This window comes from Rattus rattus, chromosome 8, assembly GCF_011064425.1.
Source record: "Rattus rattus isolate New Zealand chromosome 8, Rrattus_CSIRO_v1, whole genome shotgun sequence".
NCBI lineage: Eukaryota > Metazoa > Chordata > Mammalia > Rodentia > Muridae > Rattus > Rattus rattus.
In genome coordinates, this window is record NC_046161.1 from 78,179,680 (window position 1) to 78,196,177 (window position 16,498).

General features: G+C 38.6%; 1 protein-coding gene across 2 annotated transcripts in view; it reads left to right on the plus strand.

Annotated features, from left to right (window-relative positions):
• Nucleotides 1–16,498, plus strand: part of Bckdhb (branched chain keto acid dehydrogenase E1 subunit beta) — a 188,081-nt gene that overhangs the window by 125,647 nt on the left and 45,936 nt on the right. For both annotated transcript variants that reach the window (XM_032909458.1, XM_032909459.1), the window contains one exon: nt 5,590–5,676. In XM_032909458.1, the coding sequence (XP_032765349.1) occupies nt 5,590–5,676 (87 nt within the window). The remainder of the gene's footprint in view (nt 1–5,589; nt 5,677–16,498) is intronic.

The following is a 16,498-nucleotide window of genomic DNA, read 5'->3' on the forward strand; positions in this document are numbered from 1 at the left end:
TAGCAAGAGTGCCACCTGGATGGCGTTCACCGAGGCTTGCACCGGTACCCTGGCTTTAGGTTTTATAAAAGGTCCTATCATTGTCAGCTTCCTCTACTTCTGTGAGAATCTGGTAAGAAACTGAGAAAATAGTATCAGGGCATTTAAAGCTACAGGAAATCCAGCTCGTTGTGGGGACCAGGCAGGAGGGGTTGGAGAGATGGGTCTTCGAGGGGGCAGGATGTCTGGTAGTTTAGGGAAAGGCAGAGGAAATGGCTCATGTTCTCAAACTAGCCAGTAGCTCACATGCTTTGGCCTTCGAGGGCAGCGTAAAAGCAAGCTGCAGAGGTAACGGCTGGCCGGCACCAGCAGGCCTATCCAGCGTTGTGAAGTAGCTTTTAGAATCATGGACACTCGTAATTTTGTCAGGATTTCCACAATGATTTTCAAAATAATGGTGGAAAATGTGAACCATGGAGAAGTGTCATAGCAGTGTGTGGAAGCTGGGGTACAGTGGCGGCCTCCCCTTCTGGATGTGTTTGGTTGTCTGTCCTTGCTTTCTGCTTGTTCCTTCACCTCCTTTCCCACATGGGTGACAAACCCGCAGGGATTCGGTTTTTCTCGGTTTACACCACTTTCCTACAATATTAAATATTTGTAACCCTGCCAGCACTCTCTTTGCCAAAATGGACTTTTCAGAACTCTCTCTGGAGCTCTGGACGGCCCTTTTTAGTGTTGGTATTTCTCCAGTGGAACCCTGGCCAGTGGTCCAGTCATGTGCAGCAGGCACGCTGATAAATGCTGGTTTCCAGGCATCCAGTGGTACGCTTGTCAGCCTGTGACTAATTGTGCTTTTTCTTTTGTTTTTCTAGTTAGCCTGAGAGATGCATTTGGCTACTACACATAAAAATGTGTCAAAAGTACTTATCTAATTCATTGCCATTGATGTTTGAAGCTCATTGATACCATGTCCTTGACCAATTCTAGACTGTAATTACTGAGTAGCATGTATTCCATAAGGGAAACGTATTGTGACTCTTGTCAGTCATTGTGATTACTGGTAAAGGCAGGCTTTGGCGTTTCATTTCCTATCTTTATCTTTATATTCTGATGGAAATTGCTAGGTTGACTGTCTAGAAATTATATTCTTATTGTATCTTGCCAGCACTTGAATGTGTTGCTGCTCAACTTGGTGCTGGTAAGAGTAAATCATAGGGAGAAGTTTTTGCTATAGATTTTGAGTAAGAAATCACACACACACACACACACACACACACACACACACACACACACACATGAGCACACGCGCACACGCCCCTGGCCTTACACTTACACACCACACTGAATGCTGGTGTTGTACTTCCAAGTGTATGCAAGCTTAATGGTCTGCCTGTCTGTATCATATTCTCCCGAATGACAGCTTAATGGTTTTCCTGGTTGGATTGTGTTAAAATCCTTAAAGGCTACATTCACTAAAACATATGTCTAGCATTTGGGCAGCCAACCTCTGCGTGACCATTTTTGCAGAGTGGCTTAGCTCTGCGGAGACCACAATCTTGTTGCTAAAGTGACATTAGCCTGCATGTATGAGACCTCACAGGGGACCCATATATAGGTATGAATTTTATGTTTTATTTTAACAGCTAAAAACTGCTTTAAATTAACAGATAAAAGCTATGCTAAAACTCCATTAATTTCAAGTTTTACTTCAGACCATTGCAGGATAGGCTGAGGTGTATTTTTAGGTTACCTTAATGTGGATTTTGTAACGTGAGATGCGTTTGTGTAAATGTGCAAAGGTGGCATGTGCATTCCCTTTAAACATGTTTTCATGGTGTGGCCTGGCTTGCCTGGAGAATCCCGTATTCAGAACATTGTTCTAGCCGTCCTGGATAGATAGAAAGGCAATCCTTGTTAAAGATGCCTGGGCTGAGCACAGCTGTGGGGAGAAGTCACGGATCCCAAACCTGGGTTCCATTAAAACAGGGCATCTTGCTTGCCTGTGCTCTTCCACATCTCCGTTTGCTGCCTCTCCTGGGACAGGAGGCTGCTGGTGTCTCAGAAGATCTCTAAATGGTAACTAGCTTTCGAGAGGCAGCCTTTGAGGTTTGACAGGCAGGGAAGAGACTCTTGTTTTGGGAATATGGAGAGAAATGGAGATGCTTTTCACAGTCCTAATCTTTAATCATCTTAGCCCTTGCTGGTGCCCCATGTGCCACAGACCTTAATCCAGGGGCGGATTGTAGTGGTGAGAAGTTGAAGAAGCCAGAACTGGAAAATCCTGCCTATGTGGTCTTTCCTGGCTTAGCTATTATATTGAAAAGTTGCTTAAAGACTTCAGGTTTTTCAAATAGAGAAGTACGTACGTATCTCAGATGGGAACTTGACAACTTAAAACTTTAAGCTTCCCTTTCCTTAGATGGAAAATATTAGCATTTATATCTGTCATTTTGTTGCTTAAGCTAAGGGCAACCACCTTTAAAAAAACACCATACTAATTTTAAGAGAGTTCAAGAAAGCGCTTTGTAAAGAAATTTCCAGGCAGTTGTATGTTTTAAATTTTGCCTAGGTGTATGATCATTGAAAACTAAACTTGATTTTACTAGATAGTTAATTGAGCCACAAATGATAGGATTCTGTTTTATAAATTTGGAGTGATCTCAATATTAATAACGTGAAAATAATAAAGTGGAATAGACAAAACGATCTTTAGGAGTCCTAGAAATTAAAAATGTGAATGTGAATAATGAAAGGCATGCGCCACACTGAGTTTCTGCTCTGCCTCATGAAATAGTGAACTGTCTTTAGACAATTAGTATATGTTCATTCTTAGAATGGCTGAAAATAGCAGTGTTTCTCCTTTATTTTATGCATGTAAATGCTTTCCAGGGATCAGAGATACTTTTAAGCTTGAGAAATGAAACTTGAGTACTTTCCAAATTAAATGAAATAGTGGGCACCAAATCCTTGGCTCAGAGCGGAGGCCATGGTGGTGTCTAAGACACTTGTGATTCTAATAATCGCTTCTCTAAGCCTCTTCTTCCCTGGCTCTCTTTTTCTTGTATGAGTGTGGCGGCCATCTCCACACATCCAAAGTGAGGTTAGGTTGTGTTTCATCCCTTCTGCCCTCTAGATCTTAGGGTTTCAGAAGCTTCTGGAATTGTGTCTACAGCTCTAACAGCAACGCGCTTAATCTGAGGATGACAACAGGTTTTCCTGTTAGGCACAGACAGACAGATTGGACTTGACCCTCTTGTGCCAAGGGTTTATTTGTCTTTATGTCTGGGATCTGTTGTCTTGAAGTCTCAGTGAGGAGCTTCCTATAGTTCTGTAGGTGCAGATGTCAAAGAAGGTGGCAGGAGGAGGCTGGATCACAGTGGTTTTTTTTTTTTTTTTTTTTTTCTTTTCTTTTCTATTTTTCGGATCTGGGGACTGAACCCAGGACCTTGTGCTTGCTAAGCAAGCGCTCTACCACTGAGCTAAATCCCCAACCCCGATCACAGTGGTTTTTAATGTGACATTTTGTATTTGTAGCCTGGGATAAAAAGATTCCTCTGTTTTTTGAAGGGAATCTTAAGATAGTATTAAAACCAGTTCTATTTCTTGAGGAGAGTATGCCCAAACTGTAGGTCAATTTAGCATCACTTCATGGGCTTCTGCTTTATTTTTGCTTGTTTAGATTCACCGACGATAATTTCAGTAACCTTCATGATGCAAGAGAAAGTTTAAAATCCCTTCCATGTGCCTCCTTAACTACCGTTTCCCAGGAGAAGCCAGTTCTGACCATGTGGAAGGAGTGTTTCTGATAACGTACATACTCAAAAGGGTCTTTATGTCTCATAACTTTTCACAGAGTGAGCTGTTGCTTACTTTTAGAACTGACTTACTTTGGACATCTTTCCACATTGCCTTTCTTCTCTGTGGCTCTGCAGTGTTCTCTAGTGTGGAGGTGCGCTTCTGTAGCCATTTCCTCCTGACGCACGCTCAGGTCTCGATTCTCTGTACTTGCACATCATGCTGCTTGAGCCGTCAGAGTTGGGATCTAGTCTTTCCCTAGAGTTTCCACTCTATAGCTTGCTGGAAGCATGACTCTTTGCCCCAAATGCTTGCTGGATTTCCAGGTTCGTTCTAAACCTTGTCATTTGATCTTGAGAAAGCCCAGATCTGGATTATAAAGGACTAATACGTCATTTGCAGTTTTAGGATAAGAGCAGCTGTTGAGAGCATTTCTACCTGTTACTCATGAACGACACCATCTAGCTTGGGCGGTGTTAGCTTCATTGGTAATCTCATACGGCCGGGCTCTGCCTTACAGAGCTTTCAGAGATCCGACCGGCAAAAAAAAAAAAAAAAAAAAAAAAAAAAGGATTGTTCGAGCTGATTAACCAAGGCAGAATTACAGTATATTTTGAAAACATATATGTGCTTTTTTTCTTGATTATAGAATGTTTTTATTCCATCATTTCCAGCCCGGTACATTGAAGTTTAATTATGATTTAAAAATAAAAGTGTCAAGTTACTTCAGCCATAGAAAAACAAATGCCAGTTCCTCAGGTTGTCAGAGCGGTAGGGGTCCTTATGGTGTTCCTGTCCTTCCTGTGATCTCCAGTCACTATTTAGTAACTACAGTGACCTATTTTTGTTGTGAGTCCTGCCCATACCTTGGGGCTTAGCATCTGGTTGAAGCTGCTACCATTGTTTCTGAGTTCTAAGCTAGAATTGCCTAGCTGAGTAAAATCTTTCCTTTTAGACATGTATCTCTTGTTTGAGGATTTCATTTTAAATTGATAAAGCAGTAAATTTTTAAAAGAAGGGTGATAACCTTGATAGCAATTTGGAGAAGAATTTACCTTTTCTCCACTAATATGGTTTCATGTATTTTAAGTAATAACTCGTTGATTTTGGTATCCTGCTGTGATACCATAGCCATGATTTTTGATTTGCTTTTGTTAATAACCTCTCATGCCCGTCATGAGCAACTGTTTGAGCCACTATACATGACTGCCACCTTTCATGTTGAAGTGGCACTGTGATCGGTAACGAGATTTCAGTGCACATTAGTGAAGATGGTCATAACCCTTCATCTTCAGAGTGACTTGTTACCGGCAAGTCTCTCAAGAACACACCGCCTTTTCCTTCACCGTGGTGTTTTTGTACTGTTTCTGTGTTTGCCTGTTCTGCACCCGGTATTTTTCAAGACTGTTGCTGTATATACTCACATGTCATGTGCCCACATCCAAAAAACATTTGGATCTTAAAAGTAAAAAGATGGGAAAATCAGGCCAAGATACAGACAGATGAAACAGTAATTCACTTATGACAAAAAATGTCCTATAAAATAGGCATGCGCTTTGAATTATATACTACACGGAGTTATAAATCTCATTTTTCTTTCATGCTAAGATTATAAGCTATGTGAAAGTTTCTTGACAGTATAAAAAATGTACCCAGTTGAAAGACATTTGTAATAACTTACTAAACATAAAATCAGTTTTCTGATATTTTTATTTATGGAATTTAAGCAGTTTGTTTTTATTAGTGAATTAAAATGCCATCATATGCTTAAAATATATATTCTTTTCAACACCTGGTTCCCCTCTTCTCTTTCAGTCTGTGATCAAAACGGGGCGACTGTTGATCAGCCACGAGGCGCCCTTGACAGGCGGCTTTGCCTCGGAGATCAGCTCCACGGTCCAGGTAGAGTAATGCCCGCTGATTTTTACGTTTGTGTGGTTGTGCATATCTGTTCCAGAGGAATGACTGCTTATCGAAGAATGCCACAGTATGAACTGTTGGAAAGTCTCATTTCCCAGTGAGACTGTACTAGCTTTCTGTTAATGGTGTAATTATATCCTGAAAGAAGAAAATTCAAATTAATCAAAGTGGAAAAATCCTTTATGAAAGAAGAAAAACTGCAGATGAATTTAATAAAATAAGTTGCATTTGCTGCATTATCAGGAAAAGAAAATTATTTTTCATATCGACCTAATCATCCCCTTGTAATAAAACCTAATATTGTTATGCATTAGATTGGTTATGAAATTCATCTTAAAAATGAATAGTACCCTTAAATCTGTCAAAAGTATCTAATTTCAAAAACTATTTATCAGCTTAATTAGAAATAAAAGGGTGGGATGTTATTGGAAGTACTTGAGAAGTGAATTAAACACTTTCATTTTTAAAATGTTCACTTCAGATACTGCGTAACAGGGGGAAAAGCCCCACACACTTCATTTTAGGAGAAGATTTTATTTGAAATTGTTTATTCACATGTGTACAATACATATGTACAATATGAAGGAATTATATTTTTCCTTATTTTTAAATTTAAAAAGTAAGTTATCAAAATATAAACTATGTGCATTTTAAACTCAGAATATCAATACAGTTTATAAATGTTTTTCTTCTCTTTTCTGACATCAGGGTTCTTTAATTATTAAGAAACATCTTTGCAGACAGGGCGTAAGTCTGGGGTTAACAGTTTCATAGAAGTTACAGTAAAACAATAATGCTGTGAGCTGAGTTTTACATTTTTAACCAGCAAATGAATTTTTCTAATAAAATAGTTTATGTTAGTTAGTAAAATTACATAGTCTTTTTTTATAATACTGTGGAAACATATTTAAACAAAATATTTAAAAACCAAATCCAAGTAATAATTATATCCAATGAAAATTAAGCTGTCCTGTCATCTCGAGGTACTGACACAGTTGAGAAAAGTGAATTTTTGTCAATGTTTTGCATTCCTTTTACTTACTATCGTTTGTGTCTTGAGTCCTTGTTCGCATTATGCTGCATGCTAATTATTGAATAGCATAATGTACCAACTCTTTTTAAAATGAGGCTGTAGGAATAATCACTGTAATGCTAAGATGTTATTTCAAGCCAGAGGCGGAATTGGCAAAGGACATTGGATTTTCTGACTCCTGATAACTGGGGAGTGTAATGAAGCCTATGGGAGGGAATGATTGCTGCTGATAGGAGCTTTGACAGCTCTGGCCTGTTTAGGCCACTGCTTGGTTAATAAGCTCACTGCCTATATCAAGTATCATTTGCATGTAATTATACAAGGGACTCTAGCAGAAGGAAGTTGAACTTGGGATTGTGTCTTTTTGTAAACATTTCTTCCCCTGAGTCTGCTCTAAAATGTGGTCTCTGTTGGTACGCTGCTGACTGAGTGTAATGCAGTTTTCAGACTGGAATGGACTTCGAAAGATGATCTAATCTGCTGTCTCTTGATTTTGAATACTATGTGGACTCATGTTTATGGAAAAATGACTCTCCAGCCGCAGGAATACATTAGTAAACCCTCATCTCAGAAACACTGGGTTAAGAGTTTAAACACCGCCGTTGCAGCTTGCCAGCACCAGAAATCACGTGAGGGCGTCACAGTTCGGTCCTGAAGCTGTGAGATGATTTATGGCGGTAAAAGTTGACAGGGAGATTACCCACTGTGTAATCATATTTGTACCATAACTCGGATGCACCAAAGCGAGGCCGCTTGCGCCACGCCCCGACTCTCCCAGCTTGACTGTATGTAGCTCCCTCTGTGTTCACAGGCACCTGAAACTTAGAGCCTCTTTTTACCAGATGTGCATTTGCCACTAAACTGCTGTGACCGATAGGCTTATAAAGACGGGAAAGGTCTTGAAACTAGTCCAGGGATTTTGGATCAGTGATCAGAGAATACATACCCCATCATTTCTGAGCGGCCAACAGCGCCAAGAGGAACATAAGAAATTTTGAATTCATTATAGAATTGTCTGTTTCTAGAAAGAAATCGTTCAATGAGTGAACTCCAAGGTGAATTAGGTAATGCTGTAACATTTGTAGTGGATTTGCATCTAACTAGAATTTTTTTTTATCTTAATTCGTTTTATTTGTCTAAACACAGAATGCAGAAAATGAATTTATGCAGATCTTATGAGTGTGTTTGCCTTTTATTGCCTTTCCCTATTGATAAAGAAGGAAGCGAGAGACGTGGGCTTTTTCCTTTTTTTAGTAGTAATGGTTGAGAATAAGCTGAAGTCGTTTCAGCAGTTGTTTTTCGTGTGTGTGCAGCTACAGCATGGGTGCTCACAGTGTCCTGTCAGTGAAATCTGGATTAGGTTACTGGTGCCAAGGGTTCTTGTTTTAAATGGAGTCACTGAAGTGACTTACAGCTGCTTTCGCCACTCGCAGTGATCCATACTTCTACATTTCTTTTCGATGCTTGGACCTTGTAAGGTTAGCAAGAATTATACCGGGTTATGGTATTGAAAGTCGGCCTTCTGGGCAGAAGAGGAAAAAGTTTTTATTCTCTTTGGGGGAGGAAGCTTGAAACTGTAAATGAGTGTGGACCCTGAATTTTATCACTCCTTGCTAAAATATCTGGTTCTCGATGTATCAAACAATCTTAAATTTTCTATGGAATTTTAAGTAAAAATGTTGCACCCCACACATTATTATGTGGAACATACGTGGTAGGGTTTTTAGAAACCCATGGTTAATTCTTTAAAGTGCTTAGGAAAATAATTATCATATAGTAAAACTACTGTTTTTAAATACAAAAAAAAATTGACAATGTTTGAAAGCCTAAAAATGTTTTATTTATATTTCAACCTATTATCCATAGTCAAAATTAAAAAAAAAAAACTGAAAAATTTTCCCCCTCTCAAGTAGCTTTTGAAGTTTTATAATTGATATTATTAGCTGGAAGCATCAGGCTTTACTAAAAAAATTTAATCTCTGACAGAAGAACACCTTGACAACATGGTATTGTTAGCATTGCTATAGAAAGTTTGTTTTTACTTATAGAAATAAAATATAGAAGAATGAATACAAAATATAGTTGTAATTTATTTGTTTAACTTTAATTTCCTGCAGATGCCCCTTCTCATCAGACAAGACGTTTACAGCCCATATCTGCAATCTCTCATAGCTGGTGCTTCTTTCTCATAAAGCCCCACTTATTATTATTACTATTAACATGATTATAAATAGTCTTACTGTGAACTAATGCTAAATTCACCAGAGAAATGACTACTTTATGATCAGGATATAGAAATCATTCAGATTTATTAGTAGTGTCTTCTAAGATTTCCGTGTTTTAAAGAATGCCGATAAGAGTAGCGGAAAACATTTAATCAAACATTTAATCAAATCAATGTTGGGTTTATTTTAGAAGTTAAGTGGGAGGCAGAGCAAGCTGAGGCCTGGGACCCTTGGGAGAGATGTTGTGTTCTTCCTCCAAAGCGCTGCCGTCTCCCCTCATCTAACTTTACGTTCCCATCTGCTCTTACTTTGGGGTGTGCGAACTTGTTTGCCCTGTCCTCTCATTTGACACGTGATGAATCTTGAAGTCCTTGAGGACTTAAAGGGATAAATTTGAACTCTGCTGTGTGGAAAAAAATATGCAAAGACGATAGTTTTCAGGGAATTCAGTGGCCTTTTCTTTGGGTTCCTGGGCCAGGATTTCACTGTTTTCAGAAAAAGAGTTTTGTATGGTGTTTGCGTTCCTCGGCACCGTACTCACAGATTTTCAAAAACAGTATGCTCACTGTGCAGCACCCATTAGCTTCCTCCGTGTTAACCTCTCCCAGATTAATTTGTGCTGTATATTTGAGGATCCGGTCTCCAAGTCAGTAATTACGTATTTAAATGTTAAGACCGACCAGCAGAGGCATTTTCACAGCTCTAGATACGTAGCGTGATTCCCGCGAACATTTTCGAAACCAACCTTCATTATTAGCTACCCGCACAGTCTCGTAATGACAAGTCTCCGACTCTGATATAATGGTGTGATAATAAAAAAATAGGGTTTTCTTTTTCTTTTTTAAATCCCCCTTCTGGATTCAATACTCAATAAGAGCGCCAAAAGTTTCAGGGATTGTGGTTGGCTTAAAGGTTTCCTTCTTCTTTTTTTTTTTTTCTTTCTTTCCTTTTTCAACACATGGAAGCAATAACTCTGAACTAGAGAGGCCAGTTGGAGACGATGGTAACTTTCCATACCATTGTTGTATCCTCTCTGTGCGGTCTTCGAGCTGAGGATAGGAATCGAGAAGTCGCTCATACATACGCAGAGTTTCTAAGGGGATTGGGTCCTGATAGTTTGAGAAAATTTTAATAGAGCCTGTGTGAATCATTGTGCAAAAGGAGGGTCTCATGGTGTTTAACAGAAGGAAGTTTGCTTTTCTTACTGTTCTGTGTTCCAAAGACTGATTTGCTTTTTCTGTATAAACCCATTGCTACCAAGTTATAAATATTGTATTTTAGTGTGCAGGTTATGAGACGAGGACAAATCCTAAATAATTTTGAGATTTTTGCCTATAGTATCTATCTATCTATCTATCTATCTATCTATCTATCTATCTATCTATCTGTCATCTATCATCTATCTATATGAGTTATATATATAATATAATATATATTATATATAGTAGTAAATATATCTATCATGTTGATCAATTAAGAGGCATCAGGATACTAATGTGATGAATAATTTCCTACAACTTTGTTATCTTAATTTAAAGAAGTTTTTATTAGCGATATATAATTTGCTAGCTACAGATGAAGCAGGCAGTCATGGGAAATGTGCCTTTTTGCTAAAACATGGGAGCTGGGGCCTCCTGAGAGCTGGTCAGCAGGAGTGTCTGACTGGAGCCGGGCGTTGTAAAGAGCAGTTTTGCCCAGAAGCCTGTTGCGTATTTCTTGTGAGCAGCTTCTGTGGCCACAGACAGTGGTCATATCCTAGTGGTCTCAGCTTGTGCCACGGATGGGAGTGCCCATGGGCATCTGGGGTGAAGGCTTTTGTTCTCCCTCCGTGTTCCGTGTACTCTGTCTCCACCACCTGCCTTCTCTCTGCTCACTCTGTCTTTTCAGGGAGGTGGAGGTTAGTAGTTTGCATGGCTGTTCTGGAAACCTTTACTTCTTTAACCTTTGCCCAGCTGCTGTGCTGTAGACAGAAAGTTCCTTTTTCTTGCCAACTTTTGAGATGATACGAATAATAAATGATAATAAATGATTTATGTGTAAACAAGGAACAGTGAGAATAGAGAGTAATGATCACCGGGCATCTGTCAGCTTATGGAAATGAGCATTCCCAGGTGTGAACAGGAAGCGTTCACACCCGAAGCTTTTTGGGGATGTTTTACTTCTTTGGCTCTAAACTCTCACCCCTTATCACATTCAAGTCTTTAATTTCCAAAACATCACTTTGTCCACCCTTTGCTTGAAAACCTCCAAGGATGCTCTTTTAATGCAGCAGCAAATTGCTTATGCAAGACCTTGGTTGCCTAAAACAGTGGTCCAGTTAGGGTTGTTGCACTTTTGCGTGAAGCCCGTGTGCTGGTCACACTGACCATTTCTTCAGCCGTAGTTCATCCCTGTGTTTTTTTGTTTGTTTGTTTGTTTGTTTGTTTTTCACTCAGTATTTTAGGCAATGTCTTATACGAACATTTGGTATGAGGAGTGGAGTCCTTGCTTTAGGCACTTTGAGTTTATTAAAAGGAATGGATGATAAACTGTGACCTAATATGGAATATAATACAACACAGTCAAACAGAGCACTGTGGGATTGTAAAATCTTTGACAAAGGAATTGATATGTAGCCAGAGGATGAACATGAGCCTAGAATGAAAATGAATTCAAGCTGGGTAGAAAGGGGTATAGTTCTAGGCATAAGCATGGTTTTGACATGGTTAGAATACTGCATAAAAGGCTGTAGTCTGAGGTCAAGATTGACAAGTAGGGATTAGAACCCAAAGAATCTTGAATGAAATATTACAGAATTTACCTTTGTATGGAAGAAATTCCATAGCCGAGCTGGCTTCCCTCAGTATAACTTCTAAGTTTCCAATAAATATGCATAAAATAGACTTTATAGGACTCTTGACAAATAAGTTGTAAGTAATCCTTGCTGTTACCATTTCAATAATTAAAATCATATAATTAAAGGATTTTAAGCAGAGGACTAACAGATGGATCTTCTTGTTAGAAAGAGTAGGCTAAGAGGTTTATTAAAATACTATCTCCATAATTTAATTGAGGGATTTGAAGATCTTCAACAACTAAGAAGTAGGGTTGGCAAGCAATGTGGCTTTTAGAGAATAGGAGAATGAATTTGAGAGAAAGACTTGATTCATGAGAAAGGTATGAGGCAAGGACTGAAGTGGTTGATGGAGTGTCTGGGAGGCAAAAGAAAACACACACTAGGCTTATTAATGTACACATGGCTTCATGGAGATAAGAATGTCATTGGGAGAAGTGAGCATTGTGAATGAAGTCTTAAAAACATGGACAGATTACTGTTTCAATGTCGAGAGACATGAAGCACATCACTCCCTCTTGTCTATGGTTTCTACCATTCTGCTTACATTTAAGCCATGTTTCTTAAATATATAAATATAATAATCATAACAATACCTTCAAAGCTCAGTAGTATCATATTGAGGATTTTATTACAGGATACAGCCATAATTATTTCACTTTAGGATTAAAATGTATTGTAAATCTCATTGCAGTCTTTGAGTCAAGCTTTGTCAAAGGTATTCACATAGGGGGAAGATCGCATATTATGACTAGGTACAGTTTGTGATTTTAGGCATTCTCTGGAAGACTAGAGCATTCTGTGTGGATAAGGAGGGGTTACTGGGGCTAGAAATGGGTTTAATCATTACTATGAGGGTGTTTGCTTAGCAGAGAACACCTTTTTCTTGGTTTGAATGCTCCCCGGCAGCCTCCCTGACTTCTCTGCCTTCTCCCCTTTCTTGCCAGCTCATGGAGTCAAACTTCTAATATCCCTCAGATCTGTCTTCCTCTTGTATTCCCCCAATAAATTCAAAATGAGCCCAGAGACTGCAAAGTTTAAAAGAAAAACGTGGAAAATAGCAGTCAGCAAGGTGAACATTTTCTAAGAAAATGCAAATAACTTAACGTGTTTCTCCTGTTCAGTATACTGTTAACTGTAGTTCTATCCTAAGGAGCCTTTATTATGGTGGGGCCTACCCCTTTTAGTCCTAGTATCTACCGGGCTTTATGTTAAGGGCGTGTTGTGTTTTGTCAAAGGCTATTTTTTTTCTGCATCAGTTGTGACAGTATTGTGACGCATGTGCTTGGTTCCATGTGTGTTGTATATTATTTTGACCAGTTTGGATATGTGGAACCATCTGTCCATCCTTGGACTGAAGTCAATTTGATCCTAGTTTGTGATATTTGTAATATGCTGTTGAGTTGAGTTTATAGGAGTCAAGCTTCCTGAGTTCAAGAGAGGACCTCTTGTTCCCCTTGGAAGCCAGGTCCCAGAGCCCTGTAGGTCATTAAGCAAAAACTCAGTGTTGTTTAAATGAGTTGTTTGTGTCCTAGTATCACTCTTGATTTATTTGAGGGCGAGCACAATTCTTGCTGTTCTTGTTGTTGGAAGGGTCGATAGGCAAACTGCTTGCTTATTTTCACATCACCACTCCATAGAACAACAAAAAAACAATCATTGTAGTTTGTATTTGTAAACCGGGAAGTAGGGGAGTAGCTGTGACCTTCTGTGTTGTGTGCTTCACCTGTGCCCTTGTCACAGAGGGGTTTTGTTTGTTTTTGTTTTAAAATAAACCAGAGGTACTTTTCTTCTCTTTCCCTATTGAGTCTATGAAAGAGATTTGTATTCACATGTTGACCAGTGAAGTTTCATAGGCTAGTAAAATCAGTTATCTGAAGGAAGCCAGTCTTCTGTTTCATTCCATATGATAGCTTGTGTGAATTAGTTTTTGTAAATAGTTCCTTTAACACCCAGAGTTATGTTTTTCACTTAGTGCTATAATCCTTAAAAATCTACTTGTATCCTTGAAGAACATGACAAATGGTGTAAAAGATTTCTGTGTGGGCTAGCTTCTTTGCTGTCGTGAACGAAATAATGAAGAGAAGTAAGGTCGAATAGAAGCAGCGGAGAGCTTTACTCTGGCCCATGGCTCTAGAGCAGTGGTCCTCAACCTTTCCAGTGCTGCTGCCGCTTTATACGGTTCCTCATGTTGTGCTGACCCCTGCCATAAAATCATTTTGTTGCAGCTTCCTATCATTTTGCTACTGTTATGAATCATAATGTAACTGTGTGACCACGAAGGGGTTGCATCTCACAAGTTGAGAGCCAGTGTTTTAGAGCATTTGGCTTATGGCTTACTTGGTCCCAAGTAGTTGGGTAGGACATCATGGCGGCAGGAAGGAATGAGGGAGACCCTCCATGTGACGTAGGCCAGAACACTGAGCGGGGAAAAGGGAAAAGCTGATGCTATGGTTTTTTGGTTGTTTTTTTTTTTTTTTTTTCCTTTCTCATTTTACTTTGTCCAAGCTCCAGTCATGTAGACAGTGTGGCTCACCATTGACCTTCCAAGCACAGTGAACCTGTGTGTGCTCCCTCAGATATGCGTGGGTGTGTCTCGATATCTCTCGGTTGATTCTCAACCAAATCTAATTGGCACTTGGCATTCACCAGCATAATTTTACCTCCTTATTTGGTATGGAATAATATCTTACGTTTTTCTATTAATATATATTATATTATCATTATAATATAATTATACTATATGTAATGTACATGTATATATTATATATTAAGTATAAAATATCACTTACAATATTTCCAAATAAGCAAAGGAGTTGGCTTAGCACTTGTTGCTCTTACAGAAGCCTGGGGTTTGGTTCCAAGCACTCATATGATGCCTCATAACCATCTATTACTCTAATTCCAGGATGCCTTCGTCTGACCTCTGTTGACACCAGGCATGTATGCCATGTAATACATGTAGGTAGATAACACGCTCATTTATATAAAACAAAATTTAAAAAATTTCAACCATAGTAAGTTCATGTAAAATTTTATAACTGTTAAACATCAGAAGGTGTTTTATGTGTGGCCACCTTGCACATCTTGTTAGGCTAAATGAGGCAGCATGGTAAATTCTCCAAGATAGGCTAGGCACGGGTTATCAGCCTGACAGGCATACTTCTTGTTTAGACTCACTATGCTTTCTGAGGAAACAGCTAATTGTCTCAGTTTGTCATGCCTCTTAAGTAGGTAGCAATATTTGTAATTTTGGAAGATCATTTAGCTTGGTTCTTTAGTATAATTCAATTTAAAGCTCAAATTAGTCCATGTATGTTTACAAGGGCCATCCTCTCCTTTCATGAGTGAGTTCATGGTCACAAGAAATATGGTTATGTTTAGAGATTAATTACTGCTAATGAATTCCCTGCTAAACTGTGAACAGTTAAATTAGTGCTTATTGCAAAGAACCCAAACAAACAAAAAAACAGACAGCAGTTGAAAATGAAGACTATAAACAGAAATCAAATGGTTTATTATTGTTTTGGTTTTCAGGATTAATGCCAATCTTCCAAGTGCTATTTTAATTTGCAGAGATGTCTGGAAAATTTCATTTGATTAAGAAGTGTTGAATGTTTTGATTATTCTTTTTCAAAATAGGAAGATTTGGTTCTATTTCATTATCCATTTTGGAGAGTCCTGCCTTTCTGACTCAAGTCCTTTGGGGAAATCAGGTACCAATATTAACTATTTAAAGGAGTTTTGTGTCCTAGATGGCATAAGATACCTATTTGTTTTCATCAAAATTGCTAGCTGAAAGTTGTAATGACATGGCTCAGTAGGCAAAGGCACTTGCCATGCACATCTGGTGACCTGATCATGATCTGAGAACCTGCCAAGGGAAAGAGAGAACTGACGTCATAGAGCTTGTCTCTCACCTCTACATGGTAGCTGTGATACACACATATCCCTTCCCCCACACATGGTAATACATTTAATTTTTTTTAAAGAAAAATGAAGTTAAAATATCTAATTAAAATATCAACAGTTTTTGAAGGCTGTAGATATCTTTATGTGTGACTCACATGTTCAAACCCATGTCTGAAGCATCCCTAGCTGTAACTGGGCCACTCTTTGAAATAGGCCATGGCTACTCATGAGTTTGATAGGGTGGGATTGCCCTCAGCCCGGCATTTCTTTCCTGAATCAATTTTAAATCCCCAGCCGATGGTTTTGATAGTACAAAACACATACTTTGAAACAGGCCCATGGTGTTTTGGTCCTTCCTGAGCTGGCTTCAACTTTCCTATTGTCCTTAAATCATTTTTTCTCCTTTGTTCTCATACTCTTTACTTTTGATATGAATACCTTTAGTCAGCAGTCAGAGAAACTGAAATGAAGCTTTGTCTTTCATCTCATCTCATCTCATTTCTTGACAATCTCCTGCCTCAGCACTTGACCTCTAAATTTATACTCCATATATTTTTACCCATGTACTTTCCTGGGCATAGGTTCCTAACTTAAGTATATATAGCAGACCATCTTGAATGTATTTGTGACTAATAATTCTAATATCACATAATCCTATATATTTTTATTAAAACCACCTTTCATGCAGTAGATTCAAAATCAGTTGAAATACAGTAAAATAGGTACTACACATACGTTGATAAAATACTGTGGAATGTTGAATGTGATGGAGTATTTAATTACGTGGGTAGCTAATAACTT